The 26001-nt window shown below is 42.9% G+C and overlaps 1 protein-coding gene across 7 annotated transcripts in view; it reads right to left on the reverse strand.

Annotated features, from left to right (window-relative positions):
* The window catches only part of LOC128869556 (ATP-binding cassette sub-family D member 1), a 297248-nt gene that overhangs the window by 57414 nt on the left and 213833 nt on the right, over positions 1-26001 (reverse strand). For all 7 annotated transcript variants that reach the window (XM_054112131.1, XM_054112128.1, XM_054112130.1 and 4 more), the window contains one exon: positions 24701-24799. In XM_054112131.1, the coding sequence (XP_053968106.1) occupies positions 24701-24799 (99 nt within the window). The remainder of the gene's footprint in view (positions 1-24700; positions 24800-26001) is intronic.

Below are 26001 nucleotides of genomic sequence, written 5' to 3' on the forward strand. Positions count from 1 at the left end.
GTTTGTCCCCGCACTGGAGTTGGAGCAGGAAGGAAGGGGAGGGGTTGAGGGGGAGTTGTGTTGCTCCGATAGGTGTGGGTTGTGGTGGCGGTTGGTAGTGCCGGCCTATCAGGGGGAGTAGTAGCCGTGGAGGCATCAGACGCTTGCTGGCGGGAGCAACACGTGGCCACATACCGTGTGAACTACTCCCTGTATGACTTAAGGCCTGAACAGGTCTTAAGGTGGCTCCACCCGTTGCACTTGTTACACCTAACCGAGATGGAGTTCGGGTGAAGCCGTTTGTGGTAGACGCAGCAATAGAATACTTCTGGCCCAGAGAAGCATTTGGAGCAGGATTGCTGCGAGGATTTGCTCCTGTGACGTAAAGGGTAGGGTGATATACGGTTCACTAGACAGGGCTAGTATACTGGGGCGGCAGCCCTTGGTCGGGAAAAACCCTAGTCATTCCGGTAACGTAGAACCGGCTGCCATGGGAATGTAGGAACATATACAAATATACTTCGAACATAGAAAGGTGCCTCTGCCCGACTGGTTGATGTCCTCGTGAGGGTAAAGGCTGACATAAATGCCATTCAAGAGATGCCATGGACGGGACAAGGTAAGAAAAGCGTAGGACCTTGCGACGTCTACTACAGCTGCCATGTAAAAGAACGCAAATTCGCCAAGTACTGTGGCTCACTCCGGTGGACGAGCGCCTCGCAATAATCCGCTTCAAAACGCGATTTTTTAACATCTCGCTAATTTGCGCCCACGCCCCGACAAAAGAGAAGGACGATGCGACCAAAGATTCCTTCTATGAGCGCCTGGAACGTTCCTATGAGCGCTGCCCCCGCCACGACATAACAATTGTGCTTGACGACTTCAACGCCAGGGTGGGCAAGGAGGGAATTCTCGGTCCCACACTCGGAAAATTCAGCCTGCACAACGAAACATCCGGTAACGGACAGAGGCTGATCGACTTCGCGGGGGCCCGAAACATGGTAGTCTGCAGTAGCAGATTCCAGCATAAAAAGATACACCAAGCTACCAAGCTGCCTGCTGAACGAAAAACACGTACCGCCGCCGAAGAAGAAATCGGATTCCAGGGAGCCCGAAAAAACAGTTGGTACGACGAGGAATGTCATGCTGCTGCAGAAAGAAAGGATGCCGCTTATAGAACCACGCTGCGATCGGGCGCAATCCGAGCCATGTGGGATTGCTACAGAGAGCTAGAAAGGGAAGGGACGTATCATCCGAAAGCAAAAACGAGAGACCGAAATACGTGAGTGCGAGGAGTTTGAGATGCTGGTTAATAGGACCAACGCCCCAAAATTCTACCAGAAGGTCGGCGACTTACTGTAGGTTTTAAGACCGGGGCGTTTTCCCGTAAGAACAAAGACGGCGATCTGGTTACTGACATACAGAGTAGCCTTAAATTATGGAGGGAACACTTCTCGGAATTGTCGTTCCGTTACCCTACTATTACGAGGTGAGAATATCGATAACCCGGCTAAAGAATAAGAAAAGCCGCGGGCGCCAACGGACTGCCGGCTGAGCTATTCAAACATGGCGGCGAGGAACTGCATGCATCAGCTCCTATGCAAAATATTGTTGGATGAAAGCATGCCTGCCGATTGGAATTTAAGTGTGATCTGCCCAATCCATAAGGAGGGTAATGCTGCAATCTGCGCCAATTACCGCGGGACTAGTCTAGGTTCTAGCGAGCGTATTGTGTGAAAGGCTGAAGCCCACCGTCAACCAACTGATTGGTCTTTATCAGTGTGGCTTTAGACCTGGAAAGTCTACCATCGACCAAATATTCACAATACGCCAAATCTTGGAAAAGACCCATGAAAGGAGAATCGACACACACCATCTTGTCGTCGACTTCAAAGCTGCATTCGACAGTATGGAAAGGAGTTACTTGTATGCCGGGATGTCTGAATTTGGTATCCCCGCAGAACTAATACGGCTATGCAAGATGACGCTGCTTAACACCAGCAGCGCCGTCACAATTGGGAAGGACCTCTCTGAGCCGTTTGATACCAAACGAGGTTTCAGACAGTGTGACTCGCTGTCGTGTAACTTCTTTAACCAGATGTTGGAGAGCATCGTACAAGCCGCAGAACTTAATCGCTCAGGCACAATATTTTACAAGAGCGTAAAATTGTTGGCGTATGCCGATGATATTGACATCATCGGCCTTCACAACCGCGCTGTTAGTTCTGCCTTCTCCAAACTGGATAAAGAGGCAAAGCAAATGGGTCGTCTGGTGGTGAACGAGGACAAAACGAAGTATCTCCTGTCATCAAACAAACAGTCGGCGCACTCGCGTATCCGCACCCACATCGCTGTTGACGGTTATGCTTTCGAGGTTGTAAAAGACTTCGATTATTTAAGAACCAGCATTAACACCTATAATAATGCCAGCCTGGAAATTCAACGTAGAATCTCTCTTGCCAGCAAGTGCTACTTTGGACTAAGTAGGCTGTTGAGTAGTAAAGTCCTCTCTCGACGAACAAAACTAACACTCTACAGGACTCTCATCATGCCCGTCTTAACGTATGGCGCAAAAGCGTTTGCGATGACAACATCCGATGAAGCGACGCTTGGAGTGTTTGAGAGAAAGATTCTGCGCAAGATTTTTGCAGGCGATGGAACGATGAGCTGTATGAGCTTTACGACGACATAGACATAGCGCAGCGAATAAAGATCCAGCGGCTAGGCTGGCTGGGTCATGTCGTCCGAACGGATACAAACGCTTCGGCTCTGAAAGTATTTGATGCGGTACCAGCTGGTGGTAGCAAAGGAAAAGGAATTCCTCCTTTGCGTTGGAAAGATCAGGTGGAGAATGACTTGGCTTCGCTTGGTGTGTCCAACTGGCGCCGGTTAGCACGAGAAAGAAACGAGCGGCGCGCTTTGTTAAACTCGACCAAAATCACGTAAGCGGTTATCGCGCCAATTAAGAAGAAGAGAAGGTGGTAACTTTAGAACAGTATTTAGGCCAATCAGCTTTTTCCGTGAGAAATTTTGATCTCGGTTTGATGGTATATGTGTTAGGGGTGGTGAGGGTAGTTACAATGGCGAAATTGTCGCTATTTTGGAGATCGACTAAGGAGCGGGAAGAGAATTATGGGTGGAAAAGTGGGTTGGAGATACATTATTGGGGACAATGAGGTTTTTTGATAGTATAACGTCTTCAATTGCTTGGCCCCTGTTATTTGAGGGAGAAGATGCCCAAAGTGGGCTCCAAGCATTGCAATCACCTACAACTATTGTGGGTGTGGAGAGCGTATTTGTTATGTGTATGTTATGTGTTCTGGGACACTGAAGTTTTATGAGGAGGAATGTAAAAGGTGGCTACCGATAGCTTGAAACCTGTGTCAATTTAAATTGTCATGGTGGAAATACTAGAGGAGATGGGGATTTGCTTGTGGATTATAGATTTTTTTTACCAAAAGTTTAGCTGATTGATTTTGAGGAAGGTTATGAAAGTAACCAATATATTTCTGAGGAATGTATGCAACTTTGTTTGCTGGGAGGTGAGTTTCCTGTAGTGTGATAATGTGTGGTGAAAATTGGTTAATGAGTAGATCAATGTTTAGATCAATGTAGTTGTTGAATAGAACTTTTAAATTCCGCTGAAGAATTCGCATGATCTATCCTGTATGTTGGATGTCTGTGGGTGAAGAGGTTGGTTGTTGACGTGTGACAATAGGTTTGAAATGAGTGGGATTTTTGTTGTGAAGTCAATAGACGTTGTTGTATCGTGGTCAATAGGTAGTGGGAAAGGGTCATCGACTGCAGTTGTGTCTGTGGGGGGCTTTGTGTATATTGTTGTATTCATTGCGGTAGTAGAGATGATAGAGGATTTTGTGTGTGAGTTTGCGTTATGTTTGATGTTTACGCTTTCGTTGTTAGTTGAATTACAAGTTATGGTGGCGAATGAGGCTGATGAAGAGTTGAAAGTTGGTGGTATTTCCGCTTTGTGAATATTGACTGCTTCACGAAATGAACATTTATTGCCAGTTTGTATGGTTATTATACTTTTCATTTCCTCATCCTGTTGGTCTCCTGGCCGCGGGGATGAGGCTTAAGTGGTGATCTGACCCTCATATCATGGGGACCAACCCACCACGAACTATGAGGGAAACTCCATATGGGGATTGGCTAGTCATCTATCTGTTTTACGACGTACTTGGTGGCCATCCAATCACCATGCGAAGATCACCGTACCGACGAGGATCTCTTTGTCATCCCCAAACCCCCTTCATCCCGCTATTTCCTCTCCTTGCCCACCACCTAATCCAGGTTGTTATGCGACACCGTACCCATTGGATGGTTTGCAGCCAGGGGGTTCACCAGACCGGCAGTATTTCAACGGCGCCTTCCTAACACCGGCCGCCTAAGGAAGTAACTGCATATGGAGCTGCCGTGGTGGACCGTTTGAATTCCCCGTCGTCGAACAGGTGGTCGTACGAAAAAGATGAATAAATACAAATAACAACTTAAGCGACAAAACTTCCATTGTAGCGGGAGCAGGCTACAGTGGTCGTAATGCTACTGCCAAACACACACATAATACCCTTCATCACGGAGGTGCCGTTGTCCACGAAGACTCGGACCACGAAAGCGTCGCGAACACAAACACAGCTGAGGAAGAGGCTCTTCTGTGAAATCGCCAGGAGGCACCTCGTAGTGACCAGCTGAGGCGAATGTAGCAGGAACGGTAGAAGGTAGTGGAGATGAAGCTACTGGAAACCCTGTTTACGAAAATGGACGCAGAGCCTAACGCAACCACCCCAGAATTCAACGGAGCAGGGTGGTTCAGCGACGTCAAAATTATAAAATGTAAAGATGACCCCATGCTCACATGGCTAAAGGAAGCAGTAAAAACGCTTCAAGGCCTGTGGGAGGGGGCATCACTAGAAATTGTTGATCGCAGCTGCATTCCCTCAATACCGAAGACAAAAGTTTTCATTCCGGGAGTGGTAAAACCGGAAAATGCACTGCGACTACTACAAAGACAGAACACAGACGTGCCGACAGACGACTGGAAAGTGTTGAGCATGGCAAAACCAGCAACTGCTGATGGAGGCCAAGACTACATTATCCAAATCAAGAAGCCGACAGAGGACCTGCTTTACGCGCGATTCGGGAGAATGGCTTAGGGAGTTGGTAGCGTGCACCTTCGTCTCAAAAAGCGAAACCCGGCGGACGACAACCACAACACGCTCGTTGCGGGGGAGGTGGAAAAGGATCTCGGTATAGAAAAGATCCTGGAAGCCTCCCTCAATATACAGGAAGTGGAGAAGGGTGAGCTGGAGGAAGTGTCCAACTCCGAGAAGGTACTGAGGCCAGATGCTGAAGCATGATGAAGAAGCACCACAGATAGAACTTCGAAAGCTGGTAGAAACAGAAAGAAGCACGTACTGGTGGTAGGAACTGACGCTAACACACATCACACGGTCTGGGGTAGTGCAGACATCAACGACCAAGGTGAGTCACTATTTAACTATATTCTTCAAAGTAGCCTAGAAAAAGCTAATGGAGGTGAAGAACCGACATATGTTCGACCAACCTCGACTTGATTTAACACTCTTCACAAACAAGCATTTTATGGTACAGGAAAGGGAAGTGTTGAGTAGGCCTCATTCTCTAATCACAGATACATAAGCTTTCAGGTTATATTCCGCTAAAAAAATAAACGTATATCCTTTAGAAATCCTAAGAATACGAACTGGGACACGTTGCACTTGAGAAAGGGGTTGAATTGTTTGCAACTACTCTCCTCAAAGCCGGCAAAAGATTCTGCCCTCCAACACGTAATAGACGCGAGGTGAAGCCTTCTTGGTGGAACAAGGAATTAGGAGCACAAAGGCGTAGGGTACATGAATTCTATAGGTTAGCCACAGTTGCTGACAATGAGTCCTGTTGGAAGGAGTATAAGGATCTACTAAAAGTATACAAGAAAGAGATACGTAAAGCCAAGAGAGAATCTTGGAAAGACTTCTGTAGTAGTATGGAAGACACCAACGAAGTGGCTTGACTTAGCAAACTGTTATCCAAAAATCCGTCTATGCCAAGAACAATACGAAAAATTAACGGACAGTGGGCTGACAGCTGTGAGGACTCTCTAAAAGACCTGGCCAGCACACATTTTCCAGGGTGGGCGGACACTACAGATCTCGAACCAAGAGGAGATGTTGTGCACGACATCCCGACGAACGTAATTACGACCAACAAGATAGAATGGGCTATACAAAGTTTCGACCAATATAAATCGCCAGGACTGGATAAGCCATCTTGTGGTACCATGGTTAAGAACGATATTCAGAGGGTGCTTGAGGTTCAGCTAATATATGTTCCTGTATTGTGGAGAAAGCGAGAGTTGTGTTTATTCCAAAAGCTGGAAAAAGCTACCCTCTCTACTCGAAGGAATACAGGCCCATTAGTCTGACCTCATTTCTCCTGTAAACGTTAGAGAAGATTCTGGACACATACATTAGAGATACAATTGCGCCGGACGTATTATCCACAGCCCGCCTTCACCAAGTACGCTCTTGGAGTATTTCCAAATATATCAGGGGTCTTTACCAACGTGAAGAAAGATGTTATTTTAAATAGCATGGAGTCACTTAGTGTGCACCCCGTTATTTATCTATGGATAAGGCAGCTATTAGCTAGCAGAAAGAAAAGAGCGGAATGGAACGATACAAGCGTCACCAAATACGCATGCAGAGGCACTCCGCAAGGTGGGGTACTATCGCCGCTATTATGGCTACTTGTAGTAAATGAACTGCTCAAGAAATTTAACGGAGGGGCACCAAAACTAGTGGCATACGCAGATGACATTGCAATAGTAGTTACGGGAAAGTACCTGGACACCATCAGTAATGTGATGAATAACACACTTAAAACGGTACACCAATAGACATCTCGTGCAGGGCTAGGGATAAACGCCGAAAAAACGGACATGGTACCCTGGTAAAAGTACGAGGTCCCGACGTGGAACCTCCCGAAGCTGGGCAATAACGAACTTCTTCTCAAAGATCATGCAAGGTATCTCGGAGTAATACTAGACAGTAAATTGGCGTTGGAAGCACAATGTTGAGGAAAGGGTGAAAAAGGCCAGTAATGCGTTGGACACATGTATAAAAATGTTGGGCGTTACTTGGGGTCTATCACCCTCTCTGATGCATTGGTGCTACACGGCAGTAGTTAGACCGATATTGCTGTATAGGGCCTTAGTATGGTGGACTGCGACAAGAAAACTGACATACTTAAAGCCACTGGAAAGGATTCAACGACTCGCTGCTCTGTGCATAACAGGAGCGATGAAAACCACTCCAACGGCGGCGCTGGAAATGATTCTCAGCATGCCACCTATTGACCTTATGGCGGAATATCTGGCAGTGAAATCCGCGAGGAGGTTGGTGGCTGCTGGAGTATTCACCTGTAGAACCTTCAGTCACAGCTCAATAGGAAGGTGGAGCTCAGGTGGCACAGACTACATGATTCCGTACTTTAGTTGGGAGAGAAGGTTTCGCACTACAATTGAAGAGGAGGGATGGCACAAAGACATGAAGCCTAGCCATAGGACTTTTCACATCTGCACAGACGGCTGTAAAGCATTAAACGGAGAGGGAGCGGGCATTTACTGTTCAAAACTACGGATTAGGCAACCTATCAAGCTGCCAGACCGCAGCAGTATTTTCCAAGCGGAAGTTTTTGCTGTGGGGAAAGCCGCGGAGCTAGCTTACACAAAAGCAAGAAAGAACTCAACAATTAATATATACGAGAACAGTCAAGCAGTAATAAAAGCAATACACGCATATTGTATTAAGTCCAAAAATGTTCAACGAAGCATGGAGGCCATAGAAAGGCTAGCCGCAAACAGTAAGCTACATATCTACTGGGTACCTGGTCACAAAGGCATTATTGGGAACGAAATAGTAGATGAGATAGCAAAAAGTGCTGTTAGACTACCTTCTGAACAAGAGAACGACATACCAAAACCGCTAAATACAATATACAATGAAATGGACGAATGGAAGCTAGGTGGAAAAATCTAACCACATGCAAAGGAGCAAAAGTCATGACAAAAAACTGACTCAATTCGTACTTACGCTTGCTAACACGGACAAATGCAGGAAATGCAGAGAGGACGTTGAGGAAACTTTAGAACACATTCTGTGCGTGTGTCAGGCATTATTAAAAACGCGTTTAAAATGCCTGGGAGCCCCATTGTATGAGGGTCTGGAGGACGTCTCAAAAGGGGATCCCCCAGCACTGTTTAGATTCGCCAAAAGCTCTGGCATCCTACATGATGTCTACTTTCGGTATTCATAGAGGTCGGTCTCCATCTGGTATCGCTAGGGACCGAAAGGTCTATGCGTGGCTTGTTGCCAACCAGACTAACCTAACCTAACCTATACTTTTCATTTGCACGAGTTTTGCGCACAATTTACTTGAATATGAGTGCTCAGCTGAACAGTTTACACAATGATTGCGGGTGCATGGGTGAGGGTTGTGGGGTGGAAGAGCGCATGTACCGCAAACAAGGGATTTATTAGAGCGTTTTTTTCGTGCGGCCAAGAAACTAACAATTCTTACACCTCATGGGGTTTAGGTAGTATGGTCTGGGTCAAAAGTTAGAAAGACTACGCCACTTGGAGTTGGTTGACCATTTACAATTTTGGGAAATTTATAAATTTCTACGACACCCTGTTCTTTTAAATTTTCAATTATTTCATTTTCTGCTACTTCATTTAAGCATAAATTGTACCTTTTGTGGAATGTAAATATTTGTGCAGCTCAATTTTCACGTTACAAATTCCGAAAAGCTGTTTAGTTGTTGTAAACTTCTTAGCGATAGCACCATTTTTCACAAGAAGTAGTAAATTTCCGTCTCTAAGCTCAGTGATTTTTATTATCTCAGAGCTAACGTTTTTCAATGCTTTATGAACCGCAAAGCAAGACAACTTGTTCATCATTCCCATGGCAGCCGGTTCTACGTTACCGGAATGACTCGGGTTTTCTTTCCCGGCTGCCGCCCCAGTATACTAGCCCTGTCTAGTGTACCGTATTTTACCCCAAATCTTTCGTCACAGGAGCAACTCATTGCAGCCAGTTTGCTCCAAATACTTCTCTTCCGGGCTGGCGTCGAACCCAACCCCGGACCTGAAGTATTCTACTGCTGCATTTGCCACAAATGGCTCCACCCGAACTCCACCTCGGTTAGGTGTAACCGGTGCAACGGGTGGTGCCATCTTAAGACCTGCTCAGACCTTAAGACACACAGGGAGTGGTCCACAAGGTATGTGGCCACGTGTTGCTCCCGCTCACAGGCGGCCCCCGCCTCTACGGCTGCACTGCCCTAAGTGCCGGCACATCACACTGCCGCCATTAACAACACCTCAACGGTAAGGAGCCCCCAAGAGCAACATAACTCCCTCACCAACCCACAACCCTCCTGCTCCTACCCCAGTGCGGGGACAAACCAGCAGCTCTTGGTCCCCCGCACAGTCTGCTCCGTATGTCAGACCGTATTTCCTCGGAACTTGACAACTGTTCAATGCAATTCCTGCAGTGGCTGGTGCCATTTTCGGAGGTGCTCCGGCCTACACACCACCCGTGAGTGGACACGCGACTACGTTGCCCCCTGCTGCAGAGCTCTGCACCCGCAACCGCCCCCAGTGGCGCGGCCATCAGACAACATCAGGCCACTACCCATTTTACGGAACGCACAGCAGGACCAACGCAGACAACATCACGCATCCCTCACCCCCCGAATTACGACGACACTCCCGCGAAGCTTCAAGCTTTTGCAACTAAACTGCAACCGACTCACGAGCAAGATTGACGAGATAGTCGACTTCATGAGTCGGTTCGGAATCAAGATAGCTGCGGTCCAGGAGATAAAACTGCATGCTAACTCCCCCTGATCACCAGGGATAGCTACAATGTGTACAGAAAGGATCGCGAGCGAGACAACGGTGGTGGCCTAGCGTTCATAGTACACCATTCAGTGCAGTATCGTCTTATTGATGAAGGCATCGACCGCAGGGACAGTACCTTAGAACGTCAAGGTATAGCTGTCCGGTCAGGCGATGCCGAGCTCGAAATATTCAATATTTACATACCTCCTGTCACCTGCTGCCCGGCAGGATATCTCCCCGATATTGGTGCGCTCATCAGGGGAGAAAACCGATTGGTTGTAGGTGACTTTAACGCGCATCACGATCTTTGGCATTCAAGCCTGCCAAATGATCGTAGGGGACAGTTATTGGCAGAGCAGATAGACGATTCGACGTTCAGCACTGTAAACGACGACGCCCCCACCAGGGTAGTTGGCAATTGCAGCAGCTCGCCTGACATAACAATTGCTAGCGCTGGTCTGATAAATAGCATAACCTGGCGACCAATGCTATCGCTTGCATCAGACCACTTGCCTATTATCATCTCGATCGAGAGACCTGCCGACTTCGTTTCCGCGGATCACCGGTCATACGTCAACTTTAACAAAGCTGATTGGACCAGATTCGCTGAATTTACTGAGGATCTCTCGAATAAAGGATCTCAATTCGGAGATCCGGCAACTGGTCACCCAACATAAGTGGACCAAATGGGTAGAGCATCTTAAGCCCTGTAACTTCGCCTCTGGTGTGAGCAAGCTCTGGTCCACCGTAAGGTCCCTGTCGAACTCGACGAAGCACAACGACAAGGTGGATATCACCTTCAACGGTCGTACTTCGTCGGACCCGAAGAGATGCGCGAGCTATTTTAGCCGGCAATTTATACTGCATCCTCCGGTCGACAGATCCAAACTTTGTGCCACCAGACAACAGCGCACCGCTTACTTTCACCAGCGACGAGGTTCAGGGGGCCATCAAACATATAAAACCATCAAAAGCCATCGGCCTCGACGGACTAAACATGCTGATGTTGAAAAAACTGGGTCCATTGGGAGTAGAATATCTCAGTAAGGTCTTCAATCTGTCCATGGCCACTCTCATCATTCCAAATAAGTGGAAATTAGGGAGAGAGGTCCCACTACTGAAGCCTGGGAAACCCGCCAACCAAGGGGAGTCTTATCGTCCGATAACTCTCCTTTCCCCAGTAGTGAAGACACTTGAAGCCCTTCTACTCCCACCCCTCACAGAACACCTGACTCCAGCCCCACACCAGCATGGTTTCCGTAGAGTGCACAGCACCACCACGGCACTCACCGCCATAAACACCCAGGTAAACCGCGGACTAAACCAAAACCGCCCCTGCGAGAGGACTGTCCTAGTAGCGTTGGACTTACGAAAGGCTTTCGATACAGTCAGCCACGCCACGCTACTAGATGACATTTTACAGTCAACACTCCCGCCAGGGCTGAAGAGGTGGACCGCGAACTACCTGAAAGGTCGTCACTCGTCGGTGATATTTCGAGACCAAACCTCCAAACAGAGAAAAATAAAGCAAGGAGTACCGCAGGGTGGTGTCCTTTCACCCTTGCTTTATAATTTCTATATTTCGAAACTCCCCCAGCCACCAGAGGGAGTCTCACTGGTCTCATACGCCGACGACTGCACGCTAATGGCGCCGGGCAATGACATTGATGGCCTATGCTCTAAAGTAAACGACTACCTCGCCCGCCTTTCTCGCTTCTTTACTGCGAGAAACTTAAAACTTTCTCCCACTAAATCCACGGCGACCCTTTTTACCACCTGGACAAAGGAGGTCAAGCTGCAACTTCAGGTGCACGTCGATGATACCCCAATACCGACGGATAATAACCCCAGAATTTTGGGAGTCACCTTTGACAGCTTGCTTTCCTTCTCAGCGCACACAACCGCTATTGCAACGAGAGTACAGAATCGCAATAAGGTCCTCAAGTCGCTCGCCGGCAGCACTTGGGGCAAAAACAATGAAATGTTGCTGTCGACTTTCAAAGCAATAGGCCGACCGGTTCTCAACTATGCCGCGCCTGTCTGGTCGCCTGGAACCAGTGATACGCAATGGACGAAGCTCCAGACCTGCCAGAATACTGCCATTAGGACCGCGACAGGATGTCTCCTGATGTCCCCGATTCAACACTTACACGACGAGGCTAACATGCTCCCTGTTAAGGAGCACAACAAAATTCTCGGCGAGCAGTTTCTGCTAGGGTGTCACCGTAGGCCTCACCCATGCAGACACCTGCTCGAGCCTGAGCCACCTCCCAGGCACATCAGGAGACACTTCCTCAACTACGTGGACGAGATCCTGGACAAAACAGACAGGCCACTCCAGGATCAGACAGTATACAGACAGGCCATTAACGACATCCATCGGGAGACCCTTACCACCTTCTTAAGCTCCCGACCCCCGAATCCCGTTATCGGAGTCCAACCACCACCCATCGCAGACGAAGAGCTCCAGCGAGAGTCCCGCGTAACCTTGGCACAATTACGTTCTGGATACTGTAGCAGGTTAAACTCCTACCTATCCAGAATCGACCCCGACATACTAAACATATGCCCAGCATGTGAAGGCACCCCGCACGACACTAACCACCTTTTTTACATGCCCCATCAAACCCACTCATCTAACACCCCTCTCCCTCTGGACCCAACCCGTCGAAACAGCTAGTTTCCTGGGCCTACCGTTGAATGAGCTAGACAAAGACGACCGGTAATTACACTACACTGACAGGGCGAAGATACTGCTACAACAACAACAACAACTTGTTCATAGGTGTGTTTACATCAGCAGAGCTTACCACTATGTGTTAAGGGTTTTCTTTTGTTGTTGTCAGTAAAATGGGAGGTTTCATCGTGAAGGTAGAATTTGCCGTCTGTGGAACCAAAAACTCCTTCCTTACCCATCTTGGCATCGAAAAAAAGATGTTAAAGAATCTCTCTCTTTGATACAGAATATAGTAGTTCGAAGCAAAGTGTCTCTCCCATGACAAAACCGAAATAGAATTAACAACTCCTTTACATGGTAGCTGTAGCAAGGCGAATTCATAAAAGATGTAATTATTATACTGTCTATTAATTATTGGTATGAAAACATGATAAAGTAAAATTTTAAACATTGTTTTGGAGCTGTAGTGATATTGATTTCGCACGGGCAATAACATTTGATTACAATCTCGAGCTGGTTGTTGACCCACACTATATTTGTTTATACAAAGAATGAACTTTAAACCACTATAAGTTTCAGTCTTTCTGATAACTTTATGCTCCATTCTTATGTAACCTGGAAGTAAAAAGTAATTTAAATAATGTATAACAGATTCTTTTTCGCTTATTTATTCGTTTTATTTGCTTAACGTAAAAAGTTGAACGATCCACCCAGCTTTTTCTTCGTTGGCGCGGAAATTTCTGACATATTATATTGACTATACATATGTACCTATCTCAAAAACAGTGTGAATATTGTCGATGCGGACGTACCATATTTCATATCACTTAGTACTTTGAATTAAAGCCTTTTTACTATTTTAATGTCAGGTGCACAAGTTGCTGAACAAACATTATATTACAAAACATAATGTAATGTAACAAACCATATCGATTTCTTGTTTGGCTTAATGTGCGTTTAAATAAAACAAAATTTATGACCCACTCTAGTGGACAAAGGGACCGATTTTCGATCCCTTTTCTATTTTTCTAATTTCCCAGATTTAAGTTAGGTTTCGAGCCCATTATTACCTATTTCGTTTAAACTAAAATGATTATGTGTATTCCTATACCGCAATGCAATCGAATTAATACAAGCCTATGTATTACATAAAAATATACGAGCGAGTAGACGTAGTCGCTACCCTCACAATAAACCTAATTCATGAACTATGAGTATGCTGTTCAATGTAAAGGAACAGGAAGACCACACGGGTGCATTATACGAGTATGTAGTACTGCATTCGGTCGCATGCACTATGCTTAGATATTTCTGCTCTCAAGACATCCCCTTTCCTTCGAGGGAGATAATCTGAATAATGCTCAAGACGTCACATCGAGAGGTATGTGTCTAATAGTGCATTGCAGCAAACTAACGAATGACTATGTGGGGTAACACGAAGTGCTACCGTGGGAACAACCTATTAGATCATCATGAATAATCAACGAAGCTATGGCGGGTCACATCAAAGGATAGTTAGTCTTGGAAGAGAAATCTTTATCGTTTCAATGATCAACGATTCATTGAATACCAAATCTCCGTAAATTCAAAAATCTCAAAAAAATTGAATAAGCAAGGTAATGAGTACTTTAATCAGTTGTTTTGAAAAAGAAAGTCCGCTAAGAGGAAGTAGACAGGGAAAAGCGCTCCGATGATGGAACGCTAAACTTACCACACATCATAAAAGATCTAAGACACTTCTATTTACATATATATTTGGCGCTTACACTCTTTTTAGTTATTTGACCGAGCTCCTCCTCCTATTGATGGTGTGCGTCTGGATGTTGTTCTACAACTGGAGGGGCCTACAGTTTTAAGCCGAACGGCAGATGATTTTTTATGAGGAGCCTTGCCATGGCACAAATACACTCGGAGGCTTGCCATTGCCTGCCGAGGGGACATCCCCATTAGAAACAACTTTTTCTAATGAATAAAGCATTAAAATGCAGAAAGAGGCGGACTTCGAAATTCGTTAATCAAGCTCTTATAAAGACTTCTACAACGGTATTGATAACATGAAAAAGTCTGCCAAGCTAGGCAAAGCATAAATAAAATCAGGGTCTACTCTAAAGGTCTTAAAAGTCTCTCGAACCTCTTCAAAAATTGTTCAGGAATATAAGTTGAGGCTAAGCTCAGCTGCAAGGTGAATGAGCTTGAACTTATGAGTATGGCGCTATGGACTATGCATTCACAAACTGCGGTTCCTTGGAAGGTACACATAGACCGAAGCCAATTTTAGGGCCAAGTATAGTAGAAAGAGTGGGGTACATTAAGGCACTCAGTATAAACTCTCATAATACCTGGTATAATTAGAACAATCGAAAAGGATCTGGTGAACATTTTTTTGCGGTCGGTAGACCTTTTATGTGTGCATACCTCACTATTTTTAATCGTGTTTTTTTTTCTTAAGTCTGCCTATGCGATTTGCCCGCGGTAGATGTGCTCTTAGAAAATATCTGAGCGATTAAAAACTGTGAGGCGTACACACATAAAAGGTCTCCTGACAGCAAACTAAATGTCAACCCGAACTTTTTTGATTGTTTCAATTATGTTGGGTACTAAACAGCTGTTATTTGGAATCCCTTTTATTAAAACCCAAAAACATGTCATTTAACCAACAGGCGTTCAGCCTGTTTATTAATCGGAAATAAACTAAATAATAACATCTTCAAGGAACTAGGACGATTTTCTCGGTATCCCTGAATATAAATAGAGTATGTCAAGAATGAGTTTTGGCATTGAATTTAAATTCAATTTTTCGACTTCAATAGCAAAAAATAGCAATCTTTATTTATCTTTTACTTCTTTTTTGTACTGATTCATATTTACTCACGGCATTTAAAGGAAATTAATACAAAAACTTCAAATTCTTTAGAAAAACAATAACTAAGGCAACCAAAACAATAACACACTATTCCGACACTGTCAATAAACTGTTTTCACAAACTTTAATACAGGCTTTTTTTATTACATACACTTGCCCCACAAAGTCTGCCCCTTTCCTTCCTTCTTAAATTTATTAAAAACAACATAGAATATTATGATTAAATTGAAATCTTTACAATTTGTTTATTCACTACATTCCCAGCTTTAAAGGGCAAAAAAAAACAAGATTCCCCACTTCACTTTTTAGATAACGGGAAAATAATTTCAGCAGCATGTTAATGTGGCACCAAAAAGTCTGCGTTCAGCCTGTTTATTTTAATGATAAAGTTAATTTTAAGATATTTTTTATATATATTAATTGTTTATATTAATTTTTGATTGCGCATTACTTCGACTGAATGTTAACAAAGCTTAGTTGAACATTTTATTTATAACTGGAGATAATTAAAGAACATGGAAGGAAAGGGAAAAGAAATAACGGCTTCTGAGAGGAGAATAATTATAAAAATGTGGAAAGACGGAAAAAGTTTCGAAATATTGGAGAATCTATTGGGAGAACGTATTCTCTATTCAGCGAGTTGTAACAAATTTTCGGCAAACTGGAATTTTTATATCTAAGCCCAGGTCAAGGCGTCCGAAAAAATTATCGACCCGGGAAGAGCGCTCTATAATCAACTTGCAAAGGTTAACCCCCGGATTACATCCTCGAAATAAGTTGAAAACATAAATCAAACATTTAAAAAAAGTATTTGCGCTGAAACTGTCAGAAGAGTTCTACGTCAAGCTGGATACCACAGTAGAGTCGCCCGATGAAAGTTTTTCATTTCTCTTGTGAACAGACGTAAATGCATCCAGTTTGCTAATGAGTACATAAATAAGCCTCCCGAGTTCTGAAAAAAAGTAATATTTTCAGACGAAAGTAAATTTTGTATATTCGGAATAAAAGGCCGTCAAATTGTTTGGCGAAAACCTGGAACTGCTCTTGAAAAGCAAAATCTTGTTGGCACGGTTAAGCACGGAGGTGGCGGGCTTATGGTTTGGGGCTGCATGGCAAATGGGGTGGGTCAGTTAGAATTTATTGATTCGACGATGGATAAATTGGGATACTTGAACATACTAAAACGGAATTTAAAGCAAAGTGCAGAATGTCTCGGCTTATCAAGAACATTTTGGTTTCAACAAGAAAACGACCCGAAGCACACAGTCGAGATCGTTAAGCTTTGGCTCTTGTACAACGCCCCAAAACAGCTTATAACACCGCCACAGTCCCCAGATCTTAACCCCATCGAGCATCAGTGGGATCTATTGGAAAAAAGAATTTGTCAGCAAGCGATTACTAGTAAAGAGGTTTTGCGGAGTGTCATGCAGGCAGAATGGGGGAAGATAACAGCATAGGAAACAGAGAAACTAGTAAGTTCAATGCTAAATAGGCTGAGTGAAGTCCTGAAGCAACGTGGGCATCCAACTAAATATAAAATTTAATTTTTGCATATAGCATATCATGTTTTTTTATTAGACTTTAAGACTGAACGCAGACTTTATGGTCGCTTTATTTACTTGTTACAGCCATTATTCACCGTTATCTAAAAACTTATGTGAGGAATCTTTAAATTTATTTTTGTTTTTGAAACTTAAACATATAATAAACATATAAATTTATAAAAATTATAAAATCAGGTTGTGTGTTTCATTCACTAAAAAGTTATTGTAGGTTGAACGCAGACTTTGTGGGGCATGTGTACATAATGTGAATACGTAATTTTTTGATTAATTTATTATTTGATACGATAACCGTTAGCTTCAATAACATTTTACAGACGCTTTTTCATGAAATCGACCATTTGTTTACGTCTTATACGTTCCGTATATTTTGCCATTCCTTTATTTTTGCAGGTTTGGTGCTGCTGCATCCTTTGGATGTCTTTTAGCGACCATTTTCTTCAAAAGGCCCACAAATTTTATTCACGTTTATGTCGGGACTCTGGGCTGGTGTATTTGTAACTTTACCGCAATTGTAGAAAAACCACACTCGCACATTATAATCCTTATGCTTTGGTTCGTTATCTTGATAAAATTTAAAATTTGGTTTGTTCTCAGTGATAAGCCCAAATTTTTTAGCATTGCCGACTAAGTTTTTTTATTTCAATATATTTAAATATTGTTTGTTGTTGTTGTTGTTGTAGCAGCAGAAACATTCCCCATACTTACATACGGGGAATGCTGCTGGAGTGCCAGTCCTTGGCCGGATATAAATCCGGGTCGTTTAGGTAACGTAGAACCGACTGTCGTGGAAACGAAACGAAATAAAATAAATATTGTTTGTCGTCCATTGTGCCGCCAATAAACACCAAGTCTTCTACTTCTTTACTTGAAGTGCCCCCCCAAACCATTTTCCAATTATCCTTGTCTCGACGCAAAATATAACGTCGTCCTAATAATCTTCTGGTTCGGAAATGTGGTTCAAAGTAAAAGACAGGCGTTTTTCTACATTTCGTGCAAACAGCAATGGTCTCTTGAGTGCTGATCTCGATGAATATTTAGGGTGCAGTATGGATTGACACACTACATCATGAGAGACAACAATTCCACACTCCTCGTTAAGCTCCTTTGCAAGTGTTGTGAAGGAAATTATCTATCGGAAATCCAATTTTCGGATCATCAAGCGTTCTGCACGTCCACGAAAAATAATAGAGGGATTCAGTCTTAAGGTGAAAATGTACATTTGGAATTAAAGTGTTGGAAATAAAGTAATGCAAGTGTGTTGCCACTAATTTGTGCGTTTTATTCGACAATTCAGTGATCGAACTCAGGGAATTATTGTAAGAGATTTATTTGAATTTGATCGTAAGATAATTCGTAACAATTGGTGTCAGAAGTGGGATTGTTGAATTGAGTTCCAAGAACAGGGCCGTGAAAATAGTAAAATTGAGCGAACTCAAAGTTCAGCAGTTTAAGAATAAATTGGAACAGCGTGGCTTGTTAACTACTGATAACAAGGCAGGTATACATGTACGGCTGCGAGAGGCTATGAAGATAGAGGGTGTCGATATGGACGAATATGTGTTTCAGCTAGAAGCTGAGGAGTTATCGACCAAAATAGAGGAGAAGACAGACCCTCCTGGACCTTTACCAGATGTAGACATGGAAGTGATTATTTCTGCATTATCGCACATGGAATCTAAAATGTCGCATATGTCATCGGAAATGTCACCGCGGTCTTTGCAAATGGAATTGAAAATGTCACAAATATCATCGGAAATGTCATCACAGGTATCACCAATGTAAGCCGAGTTGTCGTTGAAGTTAGATGCGCAATTTTAAAAACAGGATATACGTATATCCAAGTTAGAAACAGAGAAGACACACGTCGCAACGAGAAATGATTGAGGCTGAGATAGATGCAGTGGAGACTCGTCTCAATGAATTGCAATTGAATCGTCCGAATACCATTACCGATATTTAAGCTCAACAACAACAAATCACTGAAGTACCGCAGACAAAATTTCTGCATTGGTTGTCTCGCTCAAGGGTTCCGCCGCCGAAGTACTGCAGACAGTTCCAGAAGCCGATCGGGGCAACCATGCAAGTCTGATGGCAGCAGTAGAGAGACGTTATGGCAGTGACTACCAATAAGTGAGGAAAGTAATAAGGGAGTTCTTCAGTTGACACGAAGAAGTTCGGAATTAAAGTGTTACAACTGCGGTAAGACCGGGCATATTACCCGCAATTGCCGCATACCACACAGTCAATCGATGACGAACTCAGGAGGAAGAAAGTGAAGCGCTGAAACTGACAATAGCGCTATCGATACACAGCAAGCGTTAAACTAAAATGAACCAGCTGTAAGGGGCGAGAATTTGTTCCCACAATTGAACGTCCCGCAGTCTGTGTCTGGAAAAGCAACATGACGACAAGGGGGGCTGCAAATGGTCGATCAGGTGCTTACTCTGGACACAGGTACAACAAACTCGATCATCCGGTCATATTTGGTAAATGGTAATGTGGAATAACTGGTTGGCTACAAGCTCCAAATAGCTACAGGAAAGAGACCTTCGATTTCTGTAAAGGTACTTTGGGAAGTCGTTATTGTAGCTTTGTCAGTAGTTCACATATTTTTACTTGCTGAAATAACGGACGAAGTAATAATTGGCGTAGATTTCGTGCTGCTGCTCCAGGTATGAGCCAAGTGTACAGGCCAGAAAGATAACCCTAAGTCACCGTCAACGGATTCCGCCAAAATCTGAAGCGGTCATATGGGCCAATGTGAAAGGAGGTTGTGGGACAGGCGAAGTGCGGGTCATAGAAGATGCGAAGGAGATGGCACACATAATTGTGGGAAGGACACTAGTGAAGACGGAAAAAGGCAAGAGTGTTCCCGTAAAAGTCCCAAATAATTTCAAGTTACCAGTTATTTGGATAAAGGAGCTGTAATTGGGAAATTTCGGGATGTAGAAGCTATACTAAACTACGATGGACCACAACAGGAACGGGAAGAGTTCCGGGAAGAAAAGTTTCTGTTTTCATAAGGATTTGGTTGCAAGAAGTAAGAGGGCTAGAGCGGACGAAAGCCAAGAAATTGCTGGAGAAATGTGGCTACCTATTAGGCAGCGATTTTGGAAAGTCTGCAATCGACAAACATCGAATAGATAGAGGAGATGCAAAGCCAATTCGCCAAGTCCCACGTCGAGTTCCGCTAGTAAGGCGCGAACAAGCAAATTAGGTAATCCACGATATGCAGCAAAGTGGAGTTAGTGAACCATCAATAAGTCCTTGGAGCTCACCGGCTGTGCTCACGAAAAAGGACCATTACCAAGAATAGATGACACTCTCGATATTTTATCCAGCGCAAAATGGTTTTCCACGGTTGGTTAAAAAGTTGTTACCGGCAGGTAGAATTTGAGGACTGCGATCGTGAGAAGACGGCCTTCAGCATAGAATCTGGGTTGTGGCAGTTTTCTGTGATGCCTTTCGGATATGCTGAGGGGATTCCACTGGAAAACGTATTTGGTCTATCCGGATGTCATCCCTTTCATGGATAAAAATTTTAGCTACCATCTGAAAAATTTGGAAGAAGTCCTTCAGCGCATCGCCTCCGCGGGATTAAGATTGAATAAGAAGAAATGTGCCTTGTTCAAGACATAATCACGTATCTTGGTCATAAGGTGACAACCGGGGGCATTAAGACGAACGAGGAGAAAATAAAAGCAGTAAACGTTTGGCCACGACCACAAAATGTGCACGAAGTTCAAAGTTTCCTAGGACTGTGGACGTTTTTGTTCCAGGGTTCGCAAATGTTTCCCAGAGTCTCTACAATCTCAATAAGAAGAATTGCGCATTTTTGTGTTGCGCAAAGAACAGGTGGAAGCGTTCCGGCAATTGAAGGAGCCTCTTTGTTCTGCGCCTATGTTAGCGTATCCGGTAGCTGGAGAAAAATTCGCTGTGGATACAGACGCTGGTGCATACGGAATAGGTGGAGTACTGTCACGAATAATCAACGGGCAAGAAAAAGTGATCGAATACAATAGCAAATTCCTCGGAAAGTCGGAGATTAATTGCTGTGTGACCAGACGAGAACTGTTAGCTGTTGTTGAGTGCGTAAAACATTTTCACAAATAATTGTACGGTCAACGATTCCAGTTAAGAATCGATCACGCATCATTGAGATGTTTACTCCAGTTCAAGCATCCGTAAGGAAAAATTACACGTTGGATTGAAAGACTGCAAAATTATGACTTTGAGATCGAGCATCGAAAAGTGGAACACCAATGGAAACGCTGATGCACTATCTCGGCGACCTTCTGCTATAGAGTGTAAGCATTGTTCCAAAGTCGAGAGATCTGAAGGGATAGTTGACTAATGCAGTTGCAAACCGATGATGAGTGCGAACCAAGTGCAATAAGAAGAAGTCAATTGAATGATGCTGACCTGGAAAAGAATATGGGAGGAAAAAACGGCTGGAGAGAGACCATCTACAAGAGAAATGGCGAAAGGAAGTCCTGCGGCTAAGGCGTATTGCGCACAGTGGACTAGACTAAGAATCATTAATGGAATTCTGCATCGCGTATGGAAAAGTTAAGATGGAAATAATCCCCGTGATCCGATTATAGTTAGTTCCTAAAAGCAGAACTACATCTGCTTTAGAAGAATTCCACAATGGGCCAAGTGGAGGTCATCTGGGCATCACTAAAACGCTGGAGAAGATTAAGCAGCGGTTTTACTGGATACATTGCAGAGAATCAGTACCCGAATGGATTCGAAATTGCAAAGGCGAGAAATCGTGGAAAATTACAGCAATATAATGCGAGTGACCATGGATATTGTAGACCCGTTTCCAACCAGTGATTCCGGCAACAAGTATAGGGTGGGCCATGTAAAATTTGCTTTTTGAATCGGCTATAAAAAAAAAACTAATCATTATTTTTTCAAACTTTTTTTTTTATTTTGAAGATTGAACATTGTCAATTATGAATGTGAAAAATAATATTGTTCTAATGACTGCCACTACTGACTTTACAGTAGGCCATTCGATCAACCCAATTTTTAAGCACATTTTCCATTGTTTGGGCTCCAATTTCATGAATGGCATAGCATTTGTCCTTAACGGCTCCTCACAAAAATAGTCAAACGGGCTTAAATCACAGCTCCGAGGCGGCCAATTGATATCGGAATTTCGGCTGATTATTTGGTTTTCAAAAACGGTAACCAAAAGTTCGAGTGTAACTTTGGCAGTGTGACAAGTTGCACCGACAAAAACTCGTTGAGCATGTCACGGTAACGCTCGCCATTTACTGTAACCGCGGAAGAAGAAGAAGACTCACCACTTTGGAAATAGGTTTTCAATATTTCCCAATTTTCTTCAAGCGTGTAGCGTCCCATTTCGTAAATGTCAAACCTATGAGAAAATTATGAACACATTTGACATGTCTTTTGTGTTACCATTCTCAAAAAAATAGGTGGTTAAAAAGGCAAACGCTATATGGCCCACCCGTTATATGCTTGTTGCTATGGACTACTTCAGTAAGTAGCCAGAAGTGTGCGCTCTACCAAACCAAGAGGCCAAAACTATTGCCAAAACTATTGCCAAAGTTTTTGTGCAGAATTGGGTGAATAGGTTTGGAGTACTTATTTTAGTTACATTTAGATCAAGGAAAGAACTTCGAGTCCACAGTATTCAAAAGTATTCAAAGAAATGTATTGCTTGCTGGGAACTAAGAAAACACGTACAAGACTCTTGTCCCCCCAATCAGATGGAATGGTCGAAATATTCATCAGCACTCTGGAGGAGCACTTGCGAAAAGTAGTTGAAAAGTGCCAACGAAATCGGGACAAACATATCCAAATGTTCCTGTAGTCCTATCGCTCATCTGTTCATGAAACTTCTAAGCAATCGCATGCTAGGGCCATTTTTGGAAGCGATTTAAGGTTTCCGGTGGATTTATCGTTTGGAAGAGGTGCCGCTCTTGCAATGGACGAAGGGAGTCCAGGAGGTGGGAAACACTACAAAATGTCATGGAAGAATTACACCATCATGTGAGGCAGCATACCCAGATAAACAGCGATGGAACGATGAGTCAAAGTAATGCATCTGGAAAGATGAGCTCCATTTAGATCGAACGATTTGGTGTCTAATCGCGATGATTAGACTTAAGCAGAGGGCACTGTTACAATAGGGAAGTTTCGCGAGCCGACTGGCAGCAATAGGGAACAAGAATCCGAAACAAAAACATGAATCAGCCTTTTGATGACGACAGCAGATAGCGAGACAGTGCACGTGTTATAGTTTTACCGCTAGATGAATTAGACCTATACGACAGGTGACTAGTAAGCTGCTGCTACAACAGAACTCGGCAGAAGAGCACGTATCTAGAAAGGGTATTCAGTTGGAAATTTAACTTGTAAGCGAATAAACGAAAGTAAAAGAGTGATTCAGTCTTAAGCTGAAGGTGTACATTTAAAGTAAAGTGTTGGAAATGAAGTAAAGGAAGTGTGTTACCATTAATTTGTGCTGTCAGAGAGTTATTGTAAGAAATTTATTTGAATTATTAAATAATTGCTATAATAAGTATAATAATTGCGTAGTATCAAAGGATAATATTTTGCACGGCATTTTAAAAACACATTATTTAAATTTGAAGTCTGAATATAACAAAAATTTTAAAACGATGATAAAACAACAAAGTGATCAGCGCAAAGCAGAGATAACGGTAAATCGAGGTTAATCGCGCAACACATTCTTAAGAAATTGAAAAAGCAAAATGTAAAAGCAGTTTTTTGACAGTGTCGAAGTGGTATGCTAATGGTTTTTGTTGCTTTAGTTACAGTTTTTCCAAGGAATTCGAAGTTTTTTTATTACAAGTAGTTCCCTTTGAATGTTGTTACTAATAAAATGACTCTAAGATATTATTGAATTTGAACGGTACGATTTTTTTTTATGAGATTCCTTGAAGATGTACCATAAGACTTGAGCTCGTCTCAGAACAATATTTTTTTAGTTAGAACTTTTTTTCAACCATTTGCTTGTTCTATTGCTTTTGTTGGAAACGAATTCTCTTAGTATAAATAGTAAGTAAATAATTTGTAAGCTTATGTGGATAGATTTATTGTCAGGATATACATGTTTTTCAGGTTTTCACGGCTTTTAGAAAGTATTTAATTAATTTCAGAAATAATTGTGTGTGCAATATTTAGTATGAATTGATTATTTACAAAATTTTAGTTTCATGGATATATATCAAAGTACACAGCATCATCATTTAAAGCTGCTCAGAATACACAACAATTCTGTAATCACACCAAATTGGTTGCAGTGGCCTAGAGGTATGTTCTGATCTTAGAAACCGCAAGGTAATAATACGAGTCGATGTATAGTAAGTGAAAGGGACATTGAAAGCATACCTTACATCTACTATATTACACAATGATGGCTTTTGTTCCTCGATTACCGCACTTCAGACAGTTATGGAACGTACGCTAAACAATATGTTACAGACTATAATGTTACTCTCTCGGATATGCCACGAGACAAAATCTTTTCTTATAATCTGCTTACTGTACTCTTTACATAAGTTGTGCGTGAAAAAACATTGCAAAAATAAATAAACGATAGAATTGTGTTACCTTCTTGTTTTATGAGCCTTATTAGATATTTGTACTTACGCACTATTCTACATTGGATTACCTATGATCCGCATTTTCCAATCGCCCATCCAAATTGGACACCCGATAGTAATTTTGATTCTTGAAATACAAGCGATATGAATGTCGCACCAAACGAGTTCTAACAAAAAAGGAAATAAATTAATTAAATAACCTTATTGCCAACTAAAACGATACATGACATTAACAAATTTTCAAAAATTAAATTCGAATACATAGATGTAATAGCGAATGTCTAGTGTGCCTTTAGAAAGGAGTTTCAATATAATAATGGCATTGCTTCTGTTCAAAAGGCAACTAAAACATGATAATAAAATGGAAAGGATTAACTTATCTATTAGTACATATTCTATTCCCTTCAAAATTCTCTCCATGGTAACTGAAACACATATTCCGCTCACCTTCGGCATCTGTAAATTCACCTCTGTCGTCTCAATAGTTCCGATCCCCTTACCACGACATGTAAACTTGTGTCATGGGAAGAGGAAAAAAGTCACACGGAGCACTGTAAAGTAAATGCGGGCGAAAGGTATTAATGCCAATACGAAAATTAAAACGAAATTGTTGAAAGATGTTCTAACCTTAAAATTATAAGCACATACTAAAAGGATGAAGGTGGCAAAAATATCTCAACACTCCTTTTTCACATTTTGGCACATCCATTCTCAGTTCGATGCGTCCCGTACTAAAAACGCGTTTTTATCGAAACTAAATTTTAAGTCGAGGCGGCCGCCGTAGCCGAATGGGTTGGTGCACGATTATCACTCGGAAGTGCGCAGGTTCGAATCACTGTGCATGAAACATCAAAGATAGAAACAGTTTTTCTAACAGCGATCGCCCCCCGACAGACAATGGCAAACTCTGGAGTGAATTTCTGCCACGAACCAGTCGCTTTGTTATCTATTCCTTTGATAAAAAAAATTTTTAAAACTTAAGACATCTATATTAAAGTACCTTTTCCAGAATTCCGATTTAGTTTGTTATGCTTCTAAAAATATTAGAAAAATAAACATATTTTTTCCGCCGTTATATTGGCCTAACCCCTTAACATAATTTTTATTCAAATATGTATTTGCGAGTGGTTGTGATGTTTCTTCAACATTCCGGCCTCTTCTGGCGAACACTCTTTATTAAACGTTTCAGTACGCTCCCATAATATCCCTTATTTACGCTTTCGCCTAGAGGAAATAATGGGAGTGATCCAAGATACGGCAATAAAAAACGACGGGTAACAAAACCTTAATTAAGGAGTTTTGGCTCATCTCAGAAATGCCTCGCCTCACTAAGTTGCATAACGCTCTGCAGCAGAGAGCAACAAAGGCC

The sequence above is a fragment of the Anastrepha ludens genome, chromosome X, assembly GCF_028408465.1.
Source record: "Anastrepha ludens isolate Willacy chromosome X, idAnaLude1.1, whole genome shotgun sequence".
Taxonomy (NCBI): domain Eukaryota; kingdom Metazoa; phylum Arthropoda; class Insecta; order Diptera; family Tephritidae; genus Anastrepha; species Anastrepha ludens.